We start from the raw sequence: 27,226 nt of genomic DNA on the forward strand, positions 1-27,226 counted from the left end.
TTGAATCTGTTTCACAAGCATTAGTAGTTTCATTTTTCTGTGTGAATTCTGTGAAATATGTGTTGAGATACATATAGTGGCCACTGAGGTTTTGACTCCAGACATTATGGTTTCAGTCTTTCCTTCATTCAAAACGAATTTCTGATAATTGCAATAGTGACCTCAAGTGGTGATCTGAGTGCACAGCATATCCCAACACCATCCCACACTCATATTCTGGGTACAACTGTCTATTACTACAATTTATAAGTAAAAGGTTGTGTTTCAATTTCAAAGGTGTATCACCAGCATCTGTGTGCTGCGTTCACCATGGAAAGTAATGCAGACACATGGTTACAGTAATGCACTATGTTGGTAAGGCAGTCCAAAAAACTATTGTAACAAGAGGTAAAATGCAAGCCACAACAAACTGCAAACTTTCATAACTTGAAATTTTGCTCTAAAGCTCTTTTTTGGTCCAAAAAAGTTAATTTTATTTCATTTTGATGTTTTTTAATGCAATTTTTTTTTTTTTTTTTTGCCTTAAAATTACTAGATTTGATCAATACATAATAAATAAATAGTAATTTATTAGCATAACTATTTTATCCAATGCGACATACAAATGATATTTATTTCAGTTTAGCTCTTATTTTTATTCCAAACTGCATGAAATACTCAAACTGCATGGGGAAAGACCAACCAGGATGTACTTCAAAAGTTCTCTTTCTGTGCATCTTTCTAAAATATATTTTTAATAGTATTATTGTCCCTTCTAGAGAATGAATCCTATATGGAAAAACATTAAAAGGAACTGAATTTGAATTGAAGAAACTACAAGTGTTCATAGAAGGCATATATAACAAGACTTTAGGTGTGAGATCACTTTATGTGCATCTGTGGTTATGCAGTGAGAACAATATAATAAATTACTGATGACATATTAAAGGGGTGATATAATGCCCTTTTCACAATATGTAAAATAAGTCTCTGATGTCCCCAGAGTGTGTGTGTGAAGTTTAAGCTCAAAATACCCCACAGATATTTTTATATAGCATGTTAAAGGTGTACATTTTTGAGGGTGAGCAAAAACACACCGTTTTGTGTCTGTCCCTTTAAATGCAAATGAGCTGCTGCTCCCAGCACAGGGGCGGAGCTTCAACAGCTTTCACTCACACAGACATGCACTGGAAAGTTCAAAAACTTTTAGCCTTTTATGTTCAAACCGGAGTCAGACAATGATGGAGAGACTCAAGAAGAAGTGACAACATGTAGAAGCAACAGGACATTTCTGAATGTTTAGTTGATGAATTATGTGTAGTTATCTTCTAGTCATTGATTAGCATATTCTGTCATGATAATCTATAAATCGTGTTCTCGGGGGCGGGGTTTATGTAAATTTTAGGTTTGGAGGATGTCACTACCCCTGGAGGAATGTAGTTTGTTGTAGTTCTTAAAAAGCGATTTCTTTAAAAGCAAATATCTCCCTTTTCTTTGAACTTTGAGCGTTGTAACTTTGCAGATGCTGTTTATGCTCAAACAGCAACATTACACACTAACTAAAGTTAGAAAAGTGAAATCATAATCAACCACCCCTTTAATCTACGGCATGACAACCTTTTTTTTATGGTGACATCAACAAAGTCTTCCTAACCAAACCTTAAACTATAAAACTTTATTGAAGCACCATGTAACAGAACAATTAGATATGACTTCATATATATGCAAATAAAAGGCTTTGAGATACAGCATAGGATCAGACATAACATTTATAGCAGACATGTAGAAGAACAAACAGAGGGACAGAATCCTTCAGTGAATGAAATGAGGCATTTTTCAAACTCTAACACTCGGTTTCTCTAGCCTGTGATCAAATTCATCCTGGTAAAACAACACACGTTTTGAGATGGTTTTGAGATGGTCTCAATTGATCCTCTTATGCAAACAGAAGTCACATGATCCTCCATAGGTACAATCAAATCTCCTTTATAGTCTTCTATCATATGAGAAAAGGCAGCCTTATAAATCAGGTGCACATCGTCAGTCCATTGTAAACGAGTGTTATTACACACATCTGGGACGGCACTGTGTGTGTGTGTGTGTGTGTGTGTGTGGTCAATCGTCAGCGAAAGTGATGCGTCCGGGACCCTCGCTCCTCATCCAGCGCCTGTAGCGTTTCCATCGCGAGTCTGTGGCCATCTTCATCTTCATCTCCTCCTCCTGCTCCTCTCGGTAGGCCTTTCACAAACACACAGTATCATCAGTCTGTCTGTACGCCTAAACACACACATACTAACAACACCACACACTCCACATTAACATGATGAAAAACAGGTTCGTCACTGATTAATGACGTAATTATGAACGTTTCTATTCCGAATATTTAATAGGGCTGCGGGATCTGATTTTTAATCATTTAAAATTATTTGCAGAAAAACATGTGAACTTAAAGCTTTTAAAGTTCACTGTGGTTTTCTAAGGCACACACATGTGTATGCATGCACACATATATACATACACATACATATACACACACACACACATATGCATGTATATGTATATGTATATGTGTATGAATGAATGTGTATATGTATATATATATATAGTTAGTCCTGGTCAGAATTATTGGCACCCTTGGTAAATATGAACAAAGATGGCTGTAGAAATAAATCTGCATTGTTTATCCTTTTGATCTTTTTTTTTATAAATCACAAAAATCGAACCTTTCATTGAAGTAAATCAAATTAAAGTGTGGTGAAAATCACATGTTTTTCTCTAATTAATTGTTGGTCACACTTATTGGCAACCCTAGAAAGTCTTATGAGTAAAATCTCTCTGAAGTATATTCCCAGTCATATTTACATTAACATTAGGGCGACTAGGAACGTGAAATTATCCAGCCAAGTCTTCTTATTTCACGGGAGAATAAATATGAGGAAACACAAAAGCCAAATTCCCTAAATCATCACATTGAATAAAACCAGAGACTACAGTTCTGATGTGCAGCAAAAGATGTTTGACATGTGTCTATACTGTCTTAATTACATTAAATGCATGGTTGAAAATTGTTTTTTTTGTTTATGCTACAAAATGAGTTAGTTCCTCTAACTCAAAGTAGTTTGTTGGTTTAACAGTTTCATAACTCAAAGATTGATGAAAACTTTTTGCATTTTTTTTTCTTTTTAGAGTGTATGCAGCGTTCTCTGACTACATTAAAATACACTGTAAATGCGAACATGGAACTCAATGAAAATAATTAAATAATAAAACCCATGTCCTCACACTCTATAATGATGTGTCGCTCATGTGATTCAATAATTAAATCAAACCATAGAAAAACTGCTAAAAATTTAATTAAACATCAATATAAGTTTGATTTATAAATTGATTATATAAAATTGACAACAGAATTGCCATTATAATGTAGAACTGAAGAAATGCATTATGATTTTTAAATAAGGGTTTTAAACATATTTAAAATGCACTTGTTAAAGGGGTGGTATAATGCTCCTTTTTACAAGATGTAAAACAAGTCTCTGTTGTCCCCAGAGTGTATGTGAAGTTTTAGCTCAAAATACCCCGCAGATATTTTTATATATCATGTTAAAGTTGTCACTTTTTGAGGGTGAGCAAAAACACACCGTTTTGTGTGTGTCCCTTTAAATGCAAATGAGCTGCTGCTCCCGGCACAGTGGGCGGAGCTTCAAGAGCTCAACACACATGCACTGAAAATGTCAAAAACTTTTAGCCTTTTATGTTCAAACCGGAGTCAGACAATGATGGAGAGACTCAAGAAAAAGTGACAGCATGTAGAAGCAACAGGACATTTCTGAATGGTTAGTTGATGAATTTATGAAGCTGATGTGTAGTTATCTTCTAGTCATTGATTAGCATATTCTGTCTTGATAATCTATAAATTGCGTTCCCGGGGGCGGGGTTTATGTAAATTTTAGGGTTGGTGATGTCATTAACCCAGGAGGAATGTGTAGTCTCTACCAGCCGTTTGTTGTAGTCCTTAAAAAGCGATTTCTTTAAAAGAAAATATCTCCCTTTGCTTTGAACTTTGAGCGTCGTAACTTTGCAGATGTTGTGGTAACACTTTATAATAACTGCACGCTATTAATCATTAGTTAAGCATTAGTAAACAGTTAATTAGTCATTTATAAAGCATTAATAGACATTAATAAGCAGTTTATAAATACAGTTATAAATGCTTTGTTCTTGATTTATAAGCATATCTATAATGTGTTTAATAATTGTATTTTCATTCTTTATTAATGATCAATTTATCATTTCTAAATGAAGTATTGCATTATTTACAAACCGGTTATTTAGGAGCTGTCAGTGGTTCATAAGATCACTTAGAAAGTGTAAGTAAATGATTGTTTAAATACATATTATTATTCAGACATATAGTAATAGTTACTTAGTGTGTTAATAAATGCTTTATCAACATGTATTTCTACTGTAATTCATGGTTAATTCAGGTAGTTATAAAGCATTTAGTAGTGGTCAGTTAAATATGTTTGTGAGCTCATCTAAAGTGAGGACTAGTTATGCCTTGTAAAGCATTTATAAAGGAGATTTAAAGGCTGTTAAATATTTTTATGTTCTGTATCACTGTGTGTGTTTGTTTCCTTTTCTGTTTAGAAGACCAGTGAGCCTTTAAATCTCCTTTATAAATGCTTTACAAGGCATAACTAGTCCTCACTTTAGATGAGCTCACAAAATAGTGAACTGACCACTACTAACTGCTTTATAACTACCTGAATCTACTACATTTACTTACACTTTCTAAGTGATCTTATTAATCAATGACAACACCTAGTTTGTAAATAATGGTAAATAATGTAACTGGTTTGTAAATAATGCTATACTTCATTTAGAAATTATAAATTGATCATTAATAAAGTATGAAAATACAATTATTAAACACATTATAGATATGCTTATAAATCAAGAATAAAGCATTTACAGCTGTATTAATAAACTGCTTATTAAAGGTCCCGTTCTATGTGATCCCATGTTTCAAACTTTAGTTAGTGTGTAATGTTGTTGTTAGAGTATAAATAATATCTGTAAAATTATAAAGCTCAAAGTTCAATGCCAAGCGAGATATTTTATTTAACAGAAGTTGACTACAAAAAACGGCTGGATTGGACTACACCCCTCTACATCCTGCTTTAATGATGTCACTAGAACCGTAACCTCCGCCCACAGGAACACAGGCGTATTGATGGCGAAATGTCAACAGGCGTGGTTGATGTTTATCTATAATCGGATACCGCAAAAGTTTAATTCGAAGTTGTTAGTTTGCTCTGTCCATTTCACCACGGACTGTTTTTCTAACCTGGAATAATATCAAGCAGGCTTCTCTCAGCGTTTCATACTGACGAAGGGGACTATTTCAACTATATTCCAGCAAGCGGTAAGTAGTGATTTAATATGGAAGTAGCGATCAACTTCACATCGTTTCTCTTAGTAGGATGAAAATAATCTTACTTAAACTGTGATTAATATACAGAAAGCGATCAAAGAACAATCCCTTTCCAATCGCCCAATCTGTCAATCACACAGCGCGAGTTTATCTGGACAGTTGCCAAAACTTGTTATGAAATCAATGACGCTGTTACACTGCACAACGAAGCTCTTACTGTATTTATATGCCTCATGTTTGCATTGGTGAAATCATTAGTGATAGTGCAGACACTGCGTTGCAATGATAAGATCTTTCACGCGATCAACAGACAGTCATCTGCTCAGTGCTCGTCACTGCAACCTTTTATGTGATGGGAATAGATCTAAATACTTAAACTTCTCATGATTCGTTAATCCAGATAGCTGTAATAGTAAAAACGTATAATAGCTGTAATAGTAAAAGTTTTCCTGATAGTTACACATGTAATGCCACTATGCCAGATATTTCATATGCAAGCATGTCAGCCAATCACAGCAGAGGGCGTTTACACTGAAGTCTCTCAGCAGACACGCCCATTCAAACAGAGCGTTCAAATCAGGGGATGAAATCAGGCTAGGAAATATGCCTTTTATTTCTAAATTATAACATTTTTTGATCTAAAAAACATACTAACATTATAAGGGCACCCCTGGAAACATTATAAAATAATAAAAATAATCCATGGAATGGGACCTTTAATGTCTATTAATGCTTTATAAATGATGAATTAACTGTTTATTAATGCTTAACTAATGATTAATAGCATGCAGTTATTATAAAGTGTTACCGATGTTGTTTATGCTCAAACAGCAACATTACACACTAACTAAAGTTATAAAAGTGAAATCATATTCAACCACCCCTTTAACTTTCAAAGAGCTAGAAAATAGTCGCAAATATTTATCAGTTTTAAACCGCGTATAGCATTTCGTATATGTTGGCCGAAATGAAAGAAATCTTCTCCAAACCTCATAATTCTCTTTGATCCAGAGCTGCTGCTTCAGGAACGTTTCTATCAGGCCGCTGTCCAGACTGTCAAACTGAGCCTGGGACATCTTCATGTTCTTGCGGATGATGTAAAGTCTCTCCTCCTCCCCATACTCCTCCCCACGGACGGTGAAACGGTAAAACCACGAGCAGTGCCACGCCACGAAGGTGCACAGATGGTACGGGAACAGGATGATTTTACACAGCAGAATGTCAGATACGTTGGGCTTCTGATAGCCACCTTTGATGTCGATCTTGTTCTTGATGATGTCTCTGATAATCTGCTCCTCTTCCTCACGGATCTCCTCTTTGGATCGCCGGTTCTTTCCCTTCTCTTTGGTTCTGTTGAGAAGACCTTGCTGCTTGGCCAGTTCGGCAGCCTGGATGCGATATTTGGGGACGGTCATCAGGTAGTTGATGGCTTCTGTGTAGCTACTCCACCAGCTGTAATACTGCAAACAAAAACATCTGGTTGTTAAACGGACAGCTCTTGCTCTAACAGCTGTCTGTATGATCCATATACTAAATATTAATGTGCTGACTTGTCATCAATCTACGGCAGGGCTCTTAACCCTCCCTTAATCATTCCCTCGCACTTTGTAACACATCTTTCCCTCGCGGGTCAAAATGACCCGAAGCTCTAAAATTATACTTTTTTTTTTTGGTCCAAAAAAGGTCATTTTATTTCATTTAGATTTTTTTCAATGCAATTTTTTGGGAGATTTTTAGTTATTTTCTTATTTTATTTGCCTTAAAATTACTAGATTTGATCAATAAATAATAAATAAATAGTAATTTAAGCACATTCCCCACATTCATTCAACTTAAATTGAAAATAACTCAATTTCATGCATAACCCTTTTAAGTCAGCTCAAAATATCTTACATCGGGAGTCTTTGGCGACCTCTTGTGGAAATAAATAATATAACATGATATTTCATAACTCTAGCCACTAGATGGCCTTATAGCTCTATATGGAGCAAATGAGCGGACCGCTGGATCCTAAAGTCAGTTCGCTTTAGTATGCATTCAGATACACATGTAGACATTATAAGATATTTTTTTGGTAAAGTTTTAGTGTTTTTAAGCATTTTTCTATGTGTACTAAAGCATTCCTCTCATTCCTAAGGGGGTCAAATTGACCACAAAATTGACCATTTTTTTGGTGTATTCGTGGTTCAAGTGCGACAAAAGTCCTAGGCTCTTGGACCCCTTTTTAAAAAAATAAAAATGAAAAATTATTTCGGGTCAAAATGACCTGAGGGAAGGAAAAGGGTTAAACCCCAGACCTGGAGGGGCTGCTGTCCTACAGTGTTTGGTTCTAACATTAGTCAAACAGAGAGTTCAGGTTTGTGTGATTAGAGATAAACCCTGGAAGACAGATGTCCTTCAGGACCGGAGCTGAAGAGCCATGACCTGCGGTGGATCAAATATAGTTCTTAGTAAATTATTAAACGTAACTCATTGGCTCTTCCTCCACTAGCACACAAGTAATCACATTAGAGTAAGTAAAAGTATGACTATGTACATTTTTGGATGAACTATCCCTTTACAAAAGTTCAAAATGACAAAACATGTTTTGCCATAACATTACATTGCTGCCACACTCAACCCAAAGTTTTAAATGTTTCTGGTAATTGCTGTTAGTGGGACAGTAGAGAATCTTTCTGCAGTGGTTTTGTTACATCAGACAAGGTCTTTGAGTAAGGTGACGCTTCAAATAAAGACTGTTTTGATTACACCATTACACCAGTAGGTGGCGACAAGTGACTGATAAAAAATGTATTTCTCATTGAAACATTCCTTCAAGTCTTTATGAGAGAGTCATTGAATCAATCATTCATTCAGGAGATTCGTTCAAAAACGCCGATTCATCTAGTAATAAAACAAGTTAGGTCTTTATGAGTGAGTCATTGAATCATTCATTCAAAACAACTACATTCAAATTACTTTTAGATTTTTTCAAATCGACTGCAGCAATTAACATTTTGTCAGAATCTCTAGGAAATTACATGTTATTTTTGTTTAGTTGTCTATTCAGAATAATGAGAGAATCATGATCTCTATATTTTAAACCAATAAAAAAAAAAATTTGATTCTCAATTTATCTAGACTCTTGCATCTCTACCTTGAACCAAGTATACAATGACACTGGATCTTTAAGTCTGTGACGTACGGTTCAAAGGTTATAGCCCACAATGATTTTGCTTTGTAACCCCCCCCCCTTTGGCTGTTCAAAGAGCGTCTATGCAACCAAGTAGTGGGTAATAATACTCCAATCCCACCAGGGGCCTGTACCATGATGGTAGTTGAACAAACTCAGGGTTGCAGGATTAGTTTCGAGTTGACAAACCCAAACCAATCCAACCAGGCTTTGTTCGTACCATGATGCTGATCATCAACTTTCTGAGATCCTGAGTTTAGGTGTGACATCAGTAGCGAACAGCCAATCACATGCTGAGAAAGAGTGAAACTGAGATTAATTTCTCGCGAGAGAAGCAGCACGATTCACTTATTAAATAAAAGTATTAAAATATGAAGAATTTAAATTTACACAGCAAGAAGAAAATGGCTGTCTATGAAAGAGTACAACTAAAAGAAAAAGTCTCGCTACTGTATATCAGTGCAAGTAAAAGTTGTGAAGTTAGTTTATACAGTTGATAAAGGTATAGAGAGAATTGAACATTTAAGCTCACATGTAGTCATTTTATAGCTTTATTGATTCTAAAGCGTATTTATATTACCTTTATATATTTATTCATTTAAACTGCGTAATAATAATTGATGAGCTACAATTGTATGTGTGATCGATTAAGGGGTATAATAATTACATAAATAATATCTAAATCATACAAAATTATTATTCTAAATAAGCATTACGATAGCCAGACGATTCTGTCTTTAAAAAGCATTTGCTATGTAGTGACCTTTAATTTGGAGTAGAAACAGGTGGAGTGACTTTATCCTTTGCTCACAGCTGATTGGTCCAAGTTCGGTTTGCAACCTCTTACCTGGAACATCACCTGCCCCGCACCAGGTTAGCCGTGCAGCGTGAGTTACTATGGCGATGAACAATGCTAAAAGCCAAACCACTTTCATAGTGCCTAAAACCCAGGGTTGGCGCAAACTAAATTGAAACACACCTGGCTAGCCACCTAAACCGGCTTCATGGTACAGGCCCCAGGTCTCTCTATAAGCCTTACAGTTTGGGATACACAACAATTTTAGCAAAGAACCGTATTTATGAAACTATAATGTAATCTATAATTTACGAACTATAATGTTCATTTGCACTGCTGACTGTTATTACAGTAACAACTGTTTACATATGCATCTTGCACTACTACCTTGACTGGAATATGCTCAATTTGCACTGCCGACTGTTTATTTACAGTACCGACTGTTTATATATACATTGCAATATCGTACCTTAACTGTAATATGCAATTACTTTCCACTGCACTTTCACTCGGATAGCTTCTGTCCAAACTTTATTTGCACTACTTTAAATCCATTGTTATACTGCTCATTAGCCTAACTTATACATATATCTATTTGTTAAATTCTGTTTATAGTAATAGCCATCTGTATATTATGCTCACATTCTGTTTATAGTAACAGCCATCTGTATATATATTCATAGTACATATCTATCTGTAAAATTCTGTTTATAGTAACAGCCATCTGTATATTATATTCAGTACATATCTATCTGTAAACATTCTGTTTATAGTAATAGCCATCTGTATATTATTATATTCAGTACTTATCTAGCTGTAAACTCTGTTCACAGTAATAGTTATCTGTATATTATATTCATAGGACAATCTATCTGTAAATTTTTGTTTATAATAGTATTCAACTCTATATTTATTCAGTACATATCCATGTTCTGCACTTATGGAACCACTGTATATCCTGCACTTGCTGCTATTGCACTTCTGGTTAGACCTAAACTGCATTTCGTTGCCTTGTACCTGTACTTGTGTAATGACAATAAAGTTGAATCTAATCTAATCTAATCTAATTTGTACTGCACTTGTTGCTGTGCACCCAATTGATGGGATTTAAAATTTGGTGTGCATCTTCAAAAAGTCACTGTGCCTGTGTGTAGTAGGGCTGTAATCTCCCAGCCGATTAGTCGATTATTGGTCGATACGTTCTGGCTCGACCAAAATTCTGATTGGTCGATTTTTTGCCGTGTTCATTTCATCAGGTGGAAAGCACTAATTGCTAATGGGGGTGTTTTCAGAGCCCCCCCCCCCCCCACCCCCCCACCCCACCCCCCCCCCCCCGTTTTCACTTCTTTTGGATTAGCCCAACCCACTGGAGAAGAGAGACAGATTGAAGAAAGTAGACTACTAGAAGGTTTGCTGGATATTATTACTTGATCTGGTTTGTTTAATAAATATTCTTTTTTTTATTAAAGTGGACTTGCCTTTTGTGTTTAAGAGTAAAAGCTTTACGATAATAGTCTATTCGTGTCTCAGCCACGAAGCTGAGCTCCTATGTTCAGCCGGCTGAAATGATAGTGTCTGTCAGTTATTATAATACATATGACAAAAACAATTGTCTAAATTATGTTGCTCAAAAGTTCTTGTGATGATATCACTAGTTGACAACATAGTACTATTTTTGGAAATCATAGGCTCTGATATTGCGCAGGTACACGTGATGCAACGCTGTCAGAGCCGACAGACTCGTGAGTCAGACTCATTTCAGTGCAAAATAATTACGTCAAAAACCATTTAATATACTGCAAATAGCCTACTAGTTTTTATGTTTATTTATAATTCATTTAGGCGGACAACAAGGCTACCAAGTACTGCGCACAGAGCGCAGCTAATTAATTTAACGGGTTGTTTTTTTTTCCTAACGTCATTTTTAGTCTAAAATTTCAGGACTTCAGTCGACCAAGATTTTCTTTGGTTGATTACAGCCCTAGTGTGTAGTTCTGTCAGAACTGAAGGATGTTCAGAAGACGCCATTCAACATAGTCAAGATGGTTGACGATTGCATTGGCTCCTATCTGCAAACTGATCTGACGAACCAAAATTATTTTGTCTTTTCGTCATGAGGGTCTGTAAATGATACACAGAAAATTGGAGTCTCTGAGATTCACAGAATCTAAACTCATTTAGAGCAGAAAAATAAGGAAGATGATGAAGAAACTCATCAGTATGTTGGCTTTTTCAAGCCAATGGCAATGAATGAAGTGAGGAAGTGATCCGCTTACCTGAAACAGTGAGATTGCACAAATAGTCACGAGAATCACTATCCTAACGTCTACTTTGGGAGCAAGTCTTCTCCTGTAGTAGGTGTAGTAGTGGCTGTAATATTCCTCTGGGTGGTCCAGCATGTAGTCATAGTCCTTACGTAACTCTTCATCCTGAAAATCACAAAATTAGAGATTGTATTACTTATTACTATCCACCTTATTCCTGACGAGCTCACTGTGTGTTGAATTATGGGTGGCACTTCCGATTTGGGGAACTTCCATTCAAAAAGACTGAAACGAATCATTTCAAATCATAAGGGTGCCCTACAAATAAAGCTTTTCCTTCATGATTTATTTTCAGACATCATGAGAATAACGTTACACTTGTTATTTTAACGTGACATGTTATAACAAAGAATATCTATGGCAAGAGCTCTTTTCAGTCGCTGCTTTCTTTTCCTCGTGATTATTTTCTTTTTTCCCTTTGCAATCCGCTGTACAAGTATGAAAAAGGACAACATATGCTGCACATTTGTGGTCTGTTCTCCCGAATTTATTTTACGATATATTCCATTAATAATTCACTGGAATGCACGAAGAATCTCTCGTTATTCTCCTCAAATACTCACGTCTCTTTCCAGGTTTGTTTTCACAGGTAAATGCAATTTATAATCTGTCAAAATGACGGAAATCACTTTGAAATAGTATCACGTAATGCTGAAGTTAATGAACATTTTTGATTAAGGCAACATAAGTTAACTTACATAATACAGATATATATTACTACAGTGATATTTCACCAAACACTCGCGCTTTTGAGGTTATTTGATCTGTTGAAATACCTTGTTGATTAGTTTTACGATCTCTTTATGAACTTTTTGAAGCGTCAAAGTGGTAGTTGCGTAGCTGTCAATGGAGGGACAGAAATCACTCAGATTTCATTAAAAAGATCTTCATTTGTGTTCCGAAAATGAACGAAAGTCTTATGGGTTTGGAACGACATCAGGGTGAGTGACAATGACAGAATACAATTTTTTGGGTGAACTATCCCTTTAATGCGCATTCTGACCATTATGAAACTCTAGAATATCCACCTCAACTCAACTTTACGCGCAATCGGAATGCAGATGTTAGATAGGGCTGCATGCAAACGGGCGCTAGTTTTCGGGGTTAACGTCACCTTGAGTGTCTCGTAAGCGGTAGCGACGAGCAGGAACTTTTGATGCGCGGTGTCGCGGGTGTCTCCGGTCTCTCCGGGCTGGTACCGGTCCGGGTGGTATTTTCGGGCCAGCTGACGGTACGCGCGACCGATCTCCGCTTTACTGGACTCACGCGAAACCCCAAGCACTTCATAGCAACTCTGGGTCCCGCAATACAGTCCCTCGATGAGTGCGGCGACCGAAGAAAAACCCAAAATTAAGACAAAACAGATCCATAAAGTGAGTCTCAGCTCCACGGACGCGGCCATGTCAGCATTCTGATGCTGCGGTCGCTCTCTGATGACGCAACCTACACGTGTTGAACACTGTGCAAAAATCTTTTACAATCGCGTGTCAAATTACTAGTCAAGTCTGTCTTCATGGTCCCTTGCCTATTTTGACTACTCTAATCTAGCTTTTCAAGTAATTTTTTTAGATCAATCCTTTATTAAACTCAGACCTCTTTGCATAATAAAGTCAGTGACCAAGAATGGAAAGACTTCTGGCTTCTTCGACTAAAAAGAAATCTTCTGTTTTTTGTTTGTTTTTTATAACTGGAACTTTACTATGATCTTTCAGTTTAATGACAGTATTTCACCCATTTGCTTCCTTTTGTCATCTATGAAGAAACAATTACTCACTTATTTTGAGATTGTGTTTATTGCACAAGAGTTTTGGATTGACTTTTCAAATTTTATAAAAAGGAATTAATCTCTAAACTTCTGTATTAGCGTTTTTTTTTTTTTTTTTACCCCTTAAACCCTTTTCATATTAAGTTTATAATTACTTTATTACTTATTCCTTGCAGAATTTTACATTCTTAGTTATTTTCACAGAAAATACCTTCTTTTTTTTAAATAACTTGAATTCAATAGCTCGAAAGACTATTCTAACTTAAGATAGATACAATACGCTTACACACAAGCTGAATTCATATTCACAAAAGCAACCAAATGTCTATAGTGCTTTTAAAAATAAAACCAAATCAGTGTACCAAAACAATTCTAAAAAGCCTGTGCTTTTCTTTTTTAATGCTCTGATAGTGATTCCCTTTTCTTATATAATTGTGAAAGTGATGTTTTTTAATGAGCATTACTTAATTTTTGCTAGATTTCACTGCCAGTAAAATAAAATATATATATATAAAAAGTGAAAGAAAAATGAACTTATCAGCAGATATACAAGCAAGCTGATGTTATGAAGGCATTGAGAATATAGATGCCAACAGAGGGACATAATCTATCAGTCTATCAATACTTACTATTTCTTTAAAACTAAAGATCGGTTAAGACCGTCCCCTTTATCTGACTGCATAACTTTGTCTCTTCATGTTTCCATGCTGCCAGTCAGTAGCTCCTCCTCCACATGCTTGTTCCTGCTTTCTGTGCGCAGGAGTTTGTTCACCGCTGTCATGAGTCCCAGAAGGAGCACCGGTCTTTTCCTTTTGCTTGTTCTCCTGAACCTGAACCTGCTGTGTGTGTCAGGAGGGAAGATCCTCGTCTGGCCTGCCGAATTCAGCCACTGGCTCAATGTAAAAGTCATCATAGACGCATTGATCGAAAGAGGACACAGTATCACAGTGGTCACTCACACGGCCACACCGTCTGTCAAAACCACTCCATCCGAGGGCTACAATGTGGAGATTGTACAGGTTCCTCACACAAAGCAGGACGTCCTGGAGAACATGGAAAGGATGCTGAAATACTGGACTCATGATCTACCGAACGACAACTTCATCAAGGCTTCACTGAAGATCAAGGAGATGATTGACTTTGGCACAGAGCAGAATCAGGCCGTGTGCACTCACGTCTTTGCCAGAGAAGACCTCCTCGAGAAGTGGAGAGAAGAGAAGTTTGACGCATTGCTGGCAGACCCTCTCTTCATGTGTGGGGAGCTGCTGGCACAGAAGCTGAACTTACCTTTGGTTCTCAGTCTCAGGTTTTCCTTTGGTAACACGTTTGAGAGACTCTGCGCACAACTGCCGGCTCCGCCATCCTACGTCCCTGCCATCGGCTCTGAGTACACAGATGAAATGGATTTCATGCAGAGACTGAAAAATTTTCTGTTCTATGGTGGACAGGATTTTTTGTTTTATCTAGTCACTAAATCAAAGTGGGATCACATATGTTCAGAAATCCTGGGTAAGTACGTGTGCATTTCATTTCTGTGGCAGGACTTCATTGCTTTATTTTTCTAAATACAATAAGTTACCTCTTCATAAATGTTTGATGTGCATCAGATAACAGGCCTTAGTGTAAGATTCATGTATTTGAATTGCATGTAAAATTTCCATCCATTTGGATTACAGTTTTTACATATAACTGAATGTGATGAATAATTGAGAATATTCACAAAAGCAAATTTAGGAACCAAATAGCTTTTATGTATTGCTTTTAAAACTGAAACCTAATCAGATACCGAAACAAAACAACGTAATAAGTCTGTGCTTCCTTTTTAATGCTCTGCGAGTGATTCCTCTTTTCTTATATTATTGCGTTAGTAAAGTGATGCTTTTTTGAATGAGCATTATTTAATTTTTGTTAGATTTCTGTGCCAGTAAAATAAATAAATGAAACAAGAAACAGGTAAGATTTCTGTAATTGTACCAATAAACAAACTCAATCACCGGGTTTATATATTTATCAATACATTTAACTTGTTTCAATCTCATTCATTTTAACTGAATATTGCTTGTTTCTCAGCTATAGCCATATTTTAACCATGTTCATTCTTTTTAAATGGCTAGATTTAATTGTTTTCACAATGCTGATTCTAAACAATTTGAATTTTTTTAATAAAATAAAATTGATGCAAATAGTTAGTAATAATCTGACAAACGTGTCACATTAAGTTTAGTTTACGTTAAAAACATGTAATCCAAATGGGTGAAAGATGTAAATGCATTTCAAGTACATAACTCTTAAATTTGTGCCACGATATTGTTTTGTGTATAGTTTAGTTTGAATTAGACAAAAAGCCATTGAACACTTCCACCTCAGGTAAAATTCATTGCATTGATGGACATGTTGATGGATTTTGTGAGCGCTTGCCCCTGTGGAGAGGCAGTGGTGTCATGAAGGAAAACACACTCGTGATCCTTGCACTTCACCGACATGCTAAATGATTGACAGGCAGAAAGTGTTCTCTGACTGGTTAAACAAAAGCTCAGGCCACTCATTTATTGCTGTTTACAGGCCCTACATCGGTTCAGTGTAGGTTGAGGCAACTATATATTCCATGAAATGTCTAAATACCAAGATATGTTAAAATCACCATGGGCCAACCTGTCACAAACAAACAAATACGATCCAATCAATTCCCGATGGACAACATCAAGTCTTCTTGTTAAAAAGAAGTTGGACAACATCAAGTCTTCTTGTTACATGTCTTCTTGTTAAAAAGAAGAAGAAAAAACATAAGTCACACAATATGGATGAAAGACTTCCCTTATTCTAGCTGAGGAAAAAGTTCATATTTACATAGGCTAGTTATTAAGGATATAAAACCGGGAATTAAAATGAGCTCAAAGAACTAAAACTGTGTCACAATTCTTCATTTCTGTTCAAAACTTTAATCAACCAAGGTTATTTATAAAAAGAAAAAACATATGATATTTTGTAATCGTTACGTAATCAGTTATTGTGACACAATTTTCCATATAAAAAGTCTTTTTTGAGCCACGCCTCTTAATTCCTGTGTTCTGATTCAGTGTCATGTTACACTTGCGCATATAACCAGATTACACAAAGTGTTTACAAATGGTCTTAAACACTAAACAAACATGAACAATTTAACATATTATGACAAGAACTTTCAACAGTATTTTATCACTCTAATAAAAAAATGCTGGGTTGTTTCAATCCGACTTGGGGTCAAATATGGACAAACCCAGCCGTTGGGTTAAATTTTTAAATTACATTTTGAACCCAACATTTGATTTTGTCCATATTGTACCCAAAATTGGGTTAAAACAACCCAGTATTTTTTAGTGTATAATCTACAGACTTGTCCAAGTCCTATCTGACCAATAAGCAACTGAACAACATGAGTTAGAAGGTTGTAGAGTCCCAACCCCCTTTGCATAGCTTCCCTTATTCTTTATAAAACTTCAATGTCATTCTGAATAGCCTCAACCTTTACACACAATACAAGAAACATAAAACCACTGATAATGTGCACTTTGCCATGCTGTGATTTCAACCTCAAGTGCACTGGAGTAGTACATCCGGCAAACTACAATACATTATCAGAGGATTATATGGGCCGTTCCTACCATTTGATGCCTTCTTTCTTTTTCAAAGTTATCAAGAGCATTAATTTTCACCATGTGTCATCAAGATGCTGTCACGATTCACCTGTCACACTACAGTTCCCATCATCCTCTCTGACTCTCACCTGCACACACTCCATAATCACCCACACCCGCCAGCAATCACCCTCATCTGCTCCACACTACAAAAGCCTGCACCACACACACACCTTCGTTGTCTCGACTAGGACTTTCCCAAATTATAGGCAAAAAATAGCTTCTTTTTTTTCATGACCTGTAGGTGGCGCTATCCTCAAACTGCTCAGGTCCCTCCAGGTTATATCCTTATTATTTTCTTATTTATGGTTATTTTGTTTATTAATTTAATAATTTTTATGAAAAAGTACACGCTATCATACTTTTAAAATTAGTATTTATAATGGAAATGTACTTAAAGTGCAAACTGACTGTAATGATTTCTGAGAGTCCTGCATGTTACTTGCAATTAAATGTAAATGTATTATAGTGTAAAATTATATTTAACGCACTTATAGCTGAACTTAAGAGTGCTTTTTAACAAACTTAAGTAGGACTTAAGTATATCATTACATATAATTTCATAGGCGAATTACTTCTATTGTCTTTGTAAAATGGTTAAAGTGTACCAACAAGCATTTGTGGTAAACTGAAATATACTTTAGTCATTTCTATTGAAACTTATAACATATTCAAATTTATTTGTATTTACAGATTTCTATAATGATGAGTTGCAATTATACATTTAAAATATATTAACTTTAAATGTAATATTGAATAACACACTATACAGTTAAAATGATAATCAAGTACTTTAGTCGACACATCAAAATAAGTGTAGGCTACTTGAAAGCATGAAAATATGATTTAAAATGTACTTTAAAGTAAAACTTTTTGACATTACAAAATGCACTTTTTAAAAAATATCAACGAGTCGTGAAAGTGTACATTCTCTCTTTATGTAGTAGCCTACACTTAACCTTTTATTCTATTAATACGTTTAAATGCAGGCCTACAAGTTCACATTCAATACAATTAAGCGCACTTCTTTTTCACAAGAGAATGTAGGGATGGTTGTCCTGACTCCTACGTGACGCCACTTTCCTCCAAAGTCCTGCTGTCCCGCCCTTTGCCCTAAAACTTCTTTCCTGGATACGCCTACCTTCTCAGTCCAGATGCAAAGCGGAAACGGTGGTTCAGCGTCTTCACGAGTGTTTCTGCCATGCACTGTTTGGGAAAGTCATGCACACTTTTCGTAATCGTCCTACTGACGGACGTGAGCTTTACGCACGGAGGCAATGTGCTCGTGCTGCCGGGAGAATACAGCCACTGGCAGAACATGCGCAACATTCTGGAAGAGCTTCTGAACCGCAATCACAGCGTGACAGTTCTGGTGAACTCCGCCTCGCCGACCGTGAACTTCACAGCGCAGGAGAGGTTTTCGTTCCTGGTGTTTGACGTGCCTCTGAAGGCGCACGACGTGCACAGTATGAGCGAACAGCTGATCAACATCTGGATGCAGTACCCCACACCAAGCATGGTCACAATTGGTCTCCAGATCGTGGACCTGATTGGGAAAATGAACGTATTTCAGCGCACCGTGTGCGACTCCATGCTGCGTAATGACGCGCTGATCGCGCGCTTGAGGGATTTAAAGTTTGATGTTCTCTTTTATGATCCCATGTTCATATGCAGTGACTTGCTGGCAGAGATTCTGGACCTGCCACTCGTCCTTTCTCTGCGGTTTTCACTCGGGTTTTCCATGGAGAGGATGTGTGGACAGATGCCCTCACCGCCCTCGTATGTACCGGTTCCGCCGTCGGCGATGACAGATCACATGTGCTTCATGGAAAGAGTGAAAAATATTATTATTTATGTGGTTTATTCCGTCGGGTTTCGGATGGCCTCGATGAGTTCGGATAATTACTACAGTGAAATATTAGGTAAGGACGCACGCAAAGGATTCACGAATGTTTTTTTTCTTCTCATGAACATATATAGGCTATTGTCGAAAGTGTAGTTGAGCTAGAATAAGCTTAATATGGAAGCTTACGCCACTGAAACAAATCTCACTATTCTGACTTTTTCTCGCACTTCGGACTTTTAGTGAGATGGAAACTCGTGAGGGAATTTCAACATTTCCAGCATTATCACTGGAATTCTGTGTTATTGCAACCCACTGCGCATAGACACGTCGAAACGACGTATTTTCTGCGTCGTTTTTGCACGTCCAATTTTGCTCCCCTTGAAGGTGCAGACTGTGACGCCAGATGACGTCTTTTTCCGACGTCTTCCGCACGTCTAATGTTGACGTCCGTCCACAAAAGTTCGTTTGTGGGAAGAAGGAAGGAGACGGGTCGGCTTGCTGTGGATCGTGTGTTTTATTAGATACTGTGCGTCTTTTCCAAACAATAATCGCGCTCAAACAAAACAGCGGCTTTTTCTCATGAGAGCACACACACACACACACACACACACACACACACACACACACACCTTATTCTTGCTTTTCCTAAGATTTGAACTCGTGATCTTAGCGTTACAAGCGCCAACACTCTACTGTTTGAGCTACAGTATCACAGGTTTGTACGCGTCTCCAGTTATCACCTGATGCTGAGACGATCAAATAGAGTTTTTGGAAATTGATCTTAAATAAATATAAATAATCTGTATTCATATAATCATGTTGATAATAACAATGTTGATATTTGTAAATAAAATAAAAAATATTCATGTCAATTTCCTGCACCATGACTTCCAAACATGACGTAGAAAAGACCTCATTTGGAGGTAACTTTGCAAACCTAGATCATGTCAGTTTCCTGCACCTGTCTTAGACGTCCACATAACATCCAGAAAATGACCTATTCCGGCGTTCAAATATTGAACATTATATTGACGTCCAGGTGGGGTCATGGTTAGATGTCCAAATAGCAGACCTAGATTGCACGTTGCCTAAAGGTCAAAAATTGGTCTTGGACCGACTGACGCAATATAGACATGATCTGCCTGTCCAATAGACGTCTAATGTTTAGTGGGAAGCGTTTTGACATTTACATTCCCAGGATATGAATTATCGATATCAAGAATTACATTTTCACTGTTTCAAATACTAATTCTTGATATCAGAAATTGTATTTTTCACTCTAGGCTGCCATTCAAATTCAGTTGTTTGATATCAATAATTTGTTTCTTAGTTGAAACATATCAGCTATGCATTTCTTAAATATAATTTTTCATATCAATTATTACGTTGTAATACGTGGTAGTAACCATGTAATTATCTATATCAGAAATAATTGTATTTCTGATATGAGAATTTGGAATTTCAACTGGTAAGAATTCAATTCTATATATCAACAATTGAATTTGAATGGCAGCCTATATGGTGATATTTAACTATAGTGAAAAATTACAGATATATAGTTTTTACTAGTTGAAATTAAATTCTTGATATCAAGAATTTGTATTTCTGCGAGTGATGCTGTCATTGTTGATATCAAGAATAAAAAATAAAAAAAAGTATTCTAGTGGAAACTGAATTGAATAAAATGAATAAAAGTCAAAATGGCTTGCCACAATCTGTGCAACCCATCTCTCTGAAGGGAATTATTGATAGTGACATTCAGATTTTGTCCAAAACAATTCAGCTGCCGGCCGAACTGATGCATGACATTCTCGCTTTAATGCAGCACAATTGTCGCAGACTGTGAGACACGTTTTTGTTAACATCGTACATCTAGCAAAGTTATATTTTCATTGTTAAAAAAAAAATATGTAGGCTACATTTATAGCACAGGGGTGCACATAACTTTTTACTATCTTCTTTTCTTTTGAACATGGTGGATAATGATAATGATGTTTTGTTGTTATTATTATTAACATTAATGACACAGACAACAACAGGAATATTAGGCTGCTGTCACTTTAAGACAGAATACACTGACACACACCCGGTTCTTTCTCAACTGTTCACTAATGACATAACTGAGAGAATACTGCCGAGACGGAATTTTTACATAATTGTGTGTGTGTCCGTTCAAGCGCAAGTAAACGCGAAAGAGGATTCAATTCAGTGTTCAAGCATGTCTGAAACGCGAAAATAAAGCTGAAACAAAACAAAATAAAGCTGTTATAACTGTGTTGTTCACAACATTTGCATAATCCTTGCAGTATTGCAAAATAAACCATTTAGAATGGGAATTGAGTGAAAGTGCAAGATATTATCTTTTGGCAAAATGACAAAGTGCACCTATACCCTCCATAAGGCAACACGACCTTTGTCCAAATCCTGTTGTGCAAATCTTGCATTTGGGTCATTGTTCCATAGATTACACTGCACTTTTCCAAAGGCACAAACACTTCAGACATGGTCACGCAGACCATGGTTTCTGGGACTTTGCTTGTGTTCGCACTGCTGTGTGGAGTAGAGGCTGGCAGGGTTTTGGTGTTGCCAGGCGAGTTCAGCCACTGGCACAACATGCGTTCAATCGTAGACGCGTTAGTGGATAAGAACCACAGCGTGACGGTTCTGGTCAGTTCTTCATCTCCTACTGTACAGTACACACGGAAGGAGCGGTTCAACTTCAATGTGTTTAAAGTCAACATGAAGAAAGAAGACGCCAATGCCGTATGGATGGACTTTATTCATCTCTGGATGACCGACACAACCACCACATACGAGAAACTCTCCATGATCAGACGAGTGATGTCAAACTTCATGGCGCTTGCTACTGATACATGCAAGGGCATGTTCCACAATGAGGATCTTATGCACACGCTTCGGGAATCTCATTATGATGTGCTTTTATCTGATCCAATGATGTCATGCGCTGACTTGATGGCAGAGACGCTGAAAATCCCGCACGTCCTCTCACTACGCTCAACGTTCGCATATAATTTCGAGCATTTTTGCGGTCAGATGCCCACACCACCATCCTATGTTCCTGCGGTCGCTGTGCAGGGTCACCTCACTGACCATATGAGCTTCCCAGAGAGAGTGGAAAACATGCTCCTCTACATCATGTATACAACCATATTTCAATTGAACATGAGGTTTACTTTTGACCGGCTTTACACTGAAATAAGGGGTAACTATTTTTTGTTTGATCTGGGCTGACTTTTATGCTTTAATTGTGCAGTAAGCTAGTCTTCCGGATACTGTTTAAACTTGTGACTTGACATCAACTGAGTAGAAATATTTCTTATGTTGCAGGCAAACCTACAACAATGTGTGAGACCATGGGGAAAGCTGACATCTGGTTGATTAGAACTTACTGGGATTTTGAGTATCCACGCCCACTCCTGCCTAATTTTAAATTTGTTGGAGGACTGCACTGCAAACCCGCCAAACCTCTGTCAAAGGTAATGACTTTGCCATATATTATTTTGAAATATCTGCTCTTCTGAAATATTTTTGATGCCTTTACATTTTAATTTAATTTGTATTAAAACAAGCATAATTGTAAATTAAGGAATCCTCACTTGAATAGATCAAGTAACATTGTAACTTTGGAGAGGGATTTGGCTCTGTTGACCTTAAAAGAAACTATGGATTTGCAATGTAATCCCATTTTGTAAACTGCATATGGAACACTTTGACATGACATTTCTGATGGAAAATATCTTCCGTTTAGGTCACTAATTAAAAGCTGGGTAAAAGGAGAAATTGCATATCAGGGCCACAACTCGCCACAAAAATATTTTTTGAGCCAAACACCTGATCTGTCAATACTGTTCGGTTAATTATTTTGGCCCTGTGGTCTGACTGATGGCACCAAAAGAATTTGCATGGTTCCAAACTTCAAAAATATTCTTTGCAGTGCATGAAATATAACAGATGAGGAAGAATATAAGTAATGACATATTTTACAGTACAATACAATATTGATGCTTGCAGGAATACACGGCAACTTTAGAATGACAGTCGGGGGGGAAATGCTTTTTGGACCCAGTTGGTGCAATTATATCATCTACCATCAGGGACAAACTGGGTCATGCAAACCATCCGAACCTTGACCCTTGGTAGAAATATCAAGTTTTTAGAGTGCGTTAGAGTGTATTATGTTTTTTGTGGGTTCTTTTCCCTGTGATTGCTATTTTCTATGTAAATATGTTTAGTGTTAAGTAGTTTACATGGTGTATATGGTGGTTCAAGTCTTGTTTTCTGTTTTTGAGTTAAAGTATGTGATCATTTGTGTGTCTTTTAGGAACTGGAGAAGTTTGTTCAGAGCTCAGGAGATCATGGCATTGTTGTTTTCTCATTGGGTTCCATGATCAACAACCTGACAATGGAAAGAGCAAACATTATTGCTTCTGCTCTTGGTCAGATCCCACAAAAGGTGTGTAACTTTTTTTTGTCTCTTTATAGCAATAATAAAGTTAATCCAACGCAGAAGCCAGGCTCACTGAGATGAACTGCTCTCATTGAGCTACCCCTAGGTCCCCGGCCTATGATAACGCTGGGTCCTGCGCCTCAGAAGCCGTCCTGATCCTTCAGGAAGGAAGAGGAGCAGGCTAAGTCTTGCTGCGGCCTGTTCCCCTTGCCACCCGGGCCGAGGCTTGGAGAGCCATCCCTGGAGTGTCAAGATAGGTATTGAACACAGTAAAACGAGGTTACTCGCTGCAATTTGGTTGCAGGCCTCTCCATTTCAGGGGTGTCGTCACCACCTTGGTAGGGAGCAACGTGGCCCATGTCCTCCGCACCGAAGTGATGAATTTGCTAACGGAAGGAGCTGTAGAAACAGTTCCTCCGACCTACAGCGGGTCAGGCTTTTACAGCCGCTCCTTCCTCGTTCCAAAGAAGGATGGCGGCCTCAGGCCCATCCTCAACCTCAGACATCTGAACTGCGCCCTTATGAAACGGCCATTCAGTATGTTTGAAAACATTGAAACAAATCCTCTCGCAAGTGTGCTCAGGGGATTGGTTTTTCTCAGTGGATCTGAAAGACACATACTTTCATATCCAGATATCCCCCATCACAGACCGTTCTTGAGATTCGCATTTGAGGGGGTGGCTTATCAGCATGCAATCCTTCCATTCAGACTGTCTCTTGCTCCACGCACTTTCACGAAGTGCAAGGCCCTCTCCCCTCTAAGACAGAAGGGAGTGTGCAACCTGCATTACCTCGACGACTGGCTCATTCTAGCCCAGATCTAGACACTCACAGATCCGTGCTCCTCGGCCATTGGGAAAGCTTGGGAATCAGGATCAGTACTGCCAAGAGCTCACTGTCTTCCTGTCAACAAATCTCGTTTCTGGGAGCAGATTCAGCAGCTCATGGCATCTTTCAGGTTGGGTTCTCACCTTCCACGCTCAAAGTCTATGTGGCGGCAATAGCAGCTTTCCAGGCTCCTGTTGCTGGACAGTCCGTAGGCAAGAACAACGATTTGTGAAGGGGTCTAGGAGGCTAAACCCACCCCGCCCCCTCACAGTTCCTACATGGGACCTGTCTATGGTCCTCAGGGCCCTCAAAGGCCCTCCCTTTGAGCCACTCCAGCTGGCCGAATTACGGCCCCTTTCGCTAAAGACCGCTCTCCTGCTAGCCTTAGCATCGGTCAAGCGAGTGGCTGACTTACAAGCACTCTCTGTGAGTGCTTCTTGCCTCGAGTTTGGGCCTAACAACTGTAAGGTCATCCTCAAACAAAGACACGGCTATGTGCTGAAGGTCCTCTCGACTCACAGGTTATCACTCTCTTTGCTTTTCCCCCATCTGAGAGTGAGCAGGAGTCTTATTTACTCTGCCCTGTTCGGGCCTTAAGAGTATATATCGAGCGCTCTGCCCCGTTCAGGCAGTCAGAGCAGCTATTTGTATGCTTCGGTGGCCACAGTAAAGGGCATCCGGTCACGAAGCAAAGACTGTTCCACTGTGCGCGATTGCACAGGCCTATGCTTCAATGGGTCTACAGTGCCCCATCGAAGTTAAAGCACACTCCACCAGAGGCATGGCCTCATCCTGGGCATGGTCCAACAGAGTGTCCATTGGCGACATTTGTGGAGGGGCCGGCTGGTCCTCGCCATCCACATTCACTAGATTCTCTAACCTGGATGTCCCTGTACTATAAGCACAGGTCCTGTCTGTGTAAGCTGGGCATTGACCTCTACGTGAGCTCAACCCGCTAGAACCCTCCATGCGACTCCAACATGTAGTCTGAGTCCCTTGTTTTTGGGCTTTATATCGCCCTATATTAAACTTGCCACCCTTGGGCCCTTATTCTTGCGCTCTGGGCCAGGGCCCCAGAACGATTGTCGTTCCGCAGTTCTAAGCATGGCAAGATTGCACTGGGTTCCCATTGAGTCTAGTGACGCAGTACGAGTGAACCGTATCGGAAGGGAACTTACTTGGTTACTAACATAACCTTGGTTCCCTGAGTACCGCGTCACCGGCCGTGCTTTTTCACCCTGCATGACTCGGCGTTCGTCGCTTCAGTCGAATTAAAATGATTCCCTATGGCAGATTGCCCGCTAATATAGAGGGAGAGCCCCGCCCATTTTGGCGGGCTCTGCCGTGCTTTCTCCCCATAGGTTCGTGCAGGTCCGCTGCGTTATTCTATAATCTTCAGTAATCGGAGGAAAAGGAGTTTTCCACATTGCATCTAGCGATCCAGTACTCGTTCCAGTTATCTCAGTGTACAGAGGTTACGTTAGTAACAGAGTACTTTCTCCATATGTGTATTTGCACAGGTTATTTGGCGTTACAGTGGAAAAACACCAGAAACTCTCGCTCCCAATACAAAACTCTACGAGTGGATCCCACAGAATGATTTGCTTGGTAAGGAAAGTGTTGTCATGTGTGCTCATTATACACAAAGAACAATAACTGGTGTCAGATAGATACTGACTTCATTTTATCTGATAGGACATCCAAAAACCAAGGCCTTCATTACCCATGGCGGGACAAATGGACTGTATGAGGCTATTTATCATGGCGTCCCAATGGTGGGCTTGCCACTGTTTGCTGACCAGCCTGACAACCTGATGCACATGAAAACCAAAGGAGCTGCTGTTGTCCTTGATATCAATGCAATGGAGTCCAAAGACCTGGCAGAAGCTCTCAAGACTGTTTTAAATAATCCCTCGTGAGTTAAGTATTTCATAAATTTGAAATGAAATAAAATGGCCGCTTCACTATTCACTTTAAACCCGATGTCATAGAAAAACACTGTAGTTCAAAGCTTGTCAATATATTTAGAAACTTTTGTACTTTTGTGTAGCTTGTCTTGTGTTAAGCAGCGCTTCTTTTTCTTCTCTAATCAGATACAAAGAAAGCATCATGAGACTGTCCAGAATCCACCATGATCAGCCGATGAAGCCTCTGGACCAGGCAGTTTACTGGATCGAATTTGTGATGCGGAACAAAGGAGCTAAACATCTACGAGTTCAGGCACATGAACTGAGCTGGTATCAGTACCACTGCCTGGACGTAGTGGCCTTTTTACTCTCAATTGTTGCACTGATCACATTCCTCTTTATTAAAACATGCAGTTTCTTTTTCCGTAAATGTTTCAGAAAGACTCGTCCTAAAGGCAAAGCACAAAAGAATAAAAAAGAGTGAATGCATAATAGCCTTGCCCTCAAAGGTCCCATTGCATGGATAATTTTATTATTTTAGAATGTTTCCTGGGGTGCCCTTATAATGTTAGTATGTTTTTTTACAATCAAAAATTTTAATAATTTAGAAATAAAAGGCATTTTTCCTAGCCTGATTTCATCCCCTGATTTGAACACTCTGTTTGAAGGGGCGTGTCTGCTGAGAGACTTCAGCGTAAACGCCCTCTGCTGTGATTGGCTGACATGCTTGCATCTGAAATATGTGGCATTACATGTTGAACTATCCGGAAAACTTTTACTATTACAGCTATTATACGTTTTTACTATTACAGCTATCGGGATTAACAAATTGTGATAAGTTTTTTAAGTATTTAGATCTATTCCCATCACATAAAAGGTTGCAGTGATGAGCACTGAGCAGATGACAGCCTGTTGATCGCGTGAATGAAGATCTTATTATTGCAACGCAGTGTCTGCACTCTCACTAATGATTTCACCAATGCAAACATGAGGTATATAAATACAGTAAGAGCTTCGTTGTGCAGCTTAA

At 38.2% G+C, this 27,226-nt stretch overlaps 2 protein-coding genes across 5 annotated transcripts; one reads left to right on the plus strand and one right to left on the minus strand.

The window, feature by feature from the left end:
• Positions 1 to 848: 848 nt before the first annotated feature.
• Positions 849 to 13,327, minus strand: dnajc25 (DnaJ (Hsp40) homolog, subfamily C, member 25). 2 transcript variants are annotated; one of them, XM_084414013.1, is made up of 4 exons: positions 12,823 to 13,327; positions 11,661 to 11,813; positions 6,406 to 6,876; positions 849 to 2,217 (listed from the first exon to the last, which is right to left on the minus strand). In XM_084414013.1, the coding sequence occupies exons 1-4, from the start codon at positions 13,108 to 13,110 to the stop codon at positions 2,095 to 2,097; spliced, it is 1,035 nt and encodes a 344-aa protein (XP_084270139.1). In that variant the 5' UTR covers positions 13,111 to 13,327; the 3' UTR covers positions 849 to 2,094. The 2 variants fall into 2 exon arrangements, with proteins under 2 accessions (XP_084270139.1, XP_084270140.1); XM_084414014.1 differs by having other exon boundaries at positions 1,640 to 2,271; positions 12,823 to 13,156.
• Positions 13,328 to 14,188: 861 nt separating this feature from the next.
• On the plus strand, positions 14,189 to 26,825 carry LOC311293797 (UDP-glucuronosyltransferase 2C1-like). Of its 3 annotated transcripts, none has more exons than XM_084414283.1 (6): positions 14,189 to 14,982; positions 22,342 to 22,490; positions 23,336 to 23,467; positions 25,810 to 25,897; positions 25,985 to 26,204; positions 26,383 to 26,825. In XM_084414283.1, the coding sequence occupies exons 1-6, from the start codon at positions 14,253 to 14,255 to the stop codon at positions 26,678 to 26,680; spliced, it is 1,617 nt and encodes a 538-aa protein (XP_084270409.1). In that variant the 5' UTR covers positions 14,189 to 14,252; the 3' UTR covers positions 26,681 to 26,825. The 3 variants fall into 3 exon arrangements, with proteins under 3 accessions (XP_084270409.1, XP_084270411.1, XP_084270410.1); XM_084414285.1 differs by lacking the exon at positions 14,189 to 14,982 and adding an exon at positions 18,301 to 19,069; XM_084414284.1 differs by lacking the exon at positions 14,189 to 14,982 and adding an exon at positions 21,470 to 22,216.
• The last annotated feature ends 401 nt before the right edge of the window (positions 26,826 to 27,226 follow it).

Source organism: Rutilus rutilus, assembly GCF_951802725.1.
Source record: "Rutilus rutilus genome assembly, chromosome: 7".
Classification (NCBI taxonomy): domain Eukaryota; kingdom Metazoa; phylum Chordata; class Actinopteri; order Cypriniformes; family Leuciscidae; genus Rutilus; species Rutilus rutilus.

Bases quoted from the DNA above. Each gene is read 5' to 3' on its own strand.
- dnajc25 (XM_084414013.1), bottom strand. From the start codon at position 13,110: ATGGCCGCGTCCGTGGAGCTGAGACTCACTTTATGGATCTGTTTTGTC. The intron at 11,814-12,822 runs GTGACGTTAACC...TGTGATTTTCAG, and splicing joins CCGCTTACGAGACACTCAAG to GATGAAGAGTTACGTAAGGA. The intron at 2,218-6,405 runs GTTTGGAGAAGA...TGTTTGTGAAAG, and splicing joins GGATCAAAGAGAATTATGAG to GCCTACCGAGAGGAGCAGGA.
- LOC311293797 (XM_084414283.1), top strand. From the start codon at position 14,253: ATGAGTCCCAGAAGGAGCACCGGTCTTTTCCTTTTGCTTGTTCTCCTG. The intron at 23,468-25,809 runs GTGTGTAACTTT...GTATTTGCACAG, and splicing joins TTGGTCAGATCCCACAAAAG to GTTATTTGGCGTTACAGTGG. The intron at 25,898-25,984 runs GTAAGGAAAGTG...TTTATCTGATAG, and splicing joins CCCACAGAATGATTTGCTTG to GACATCCAAAAACCAAGGCC.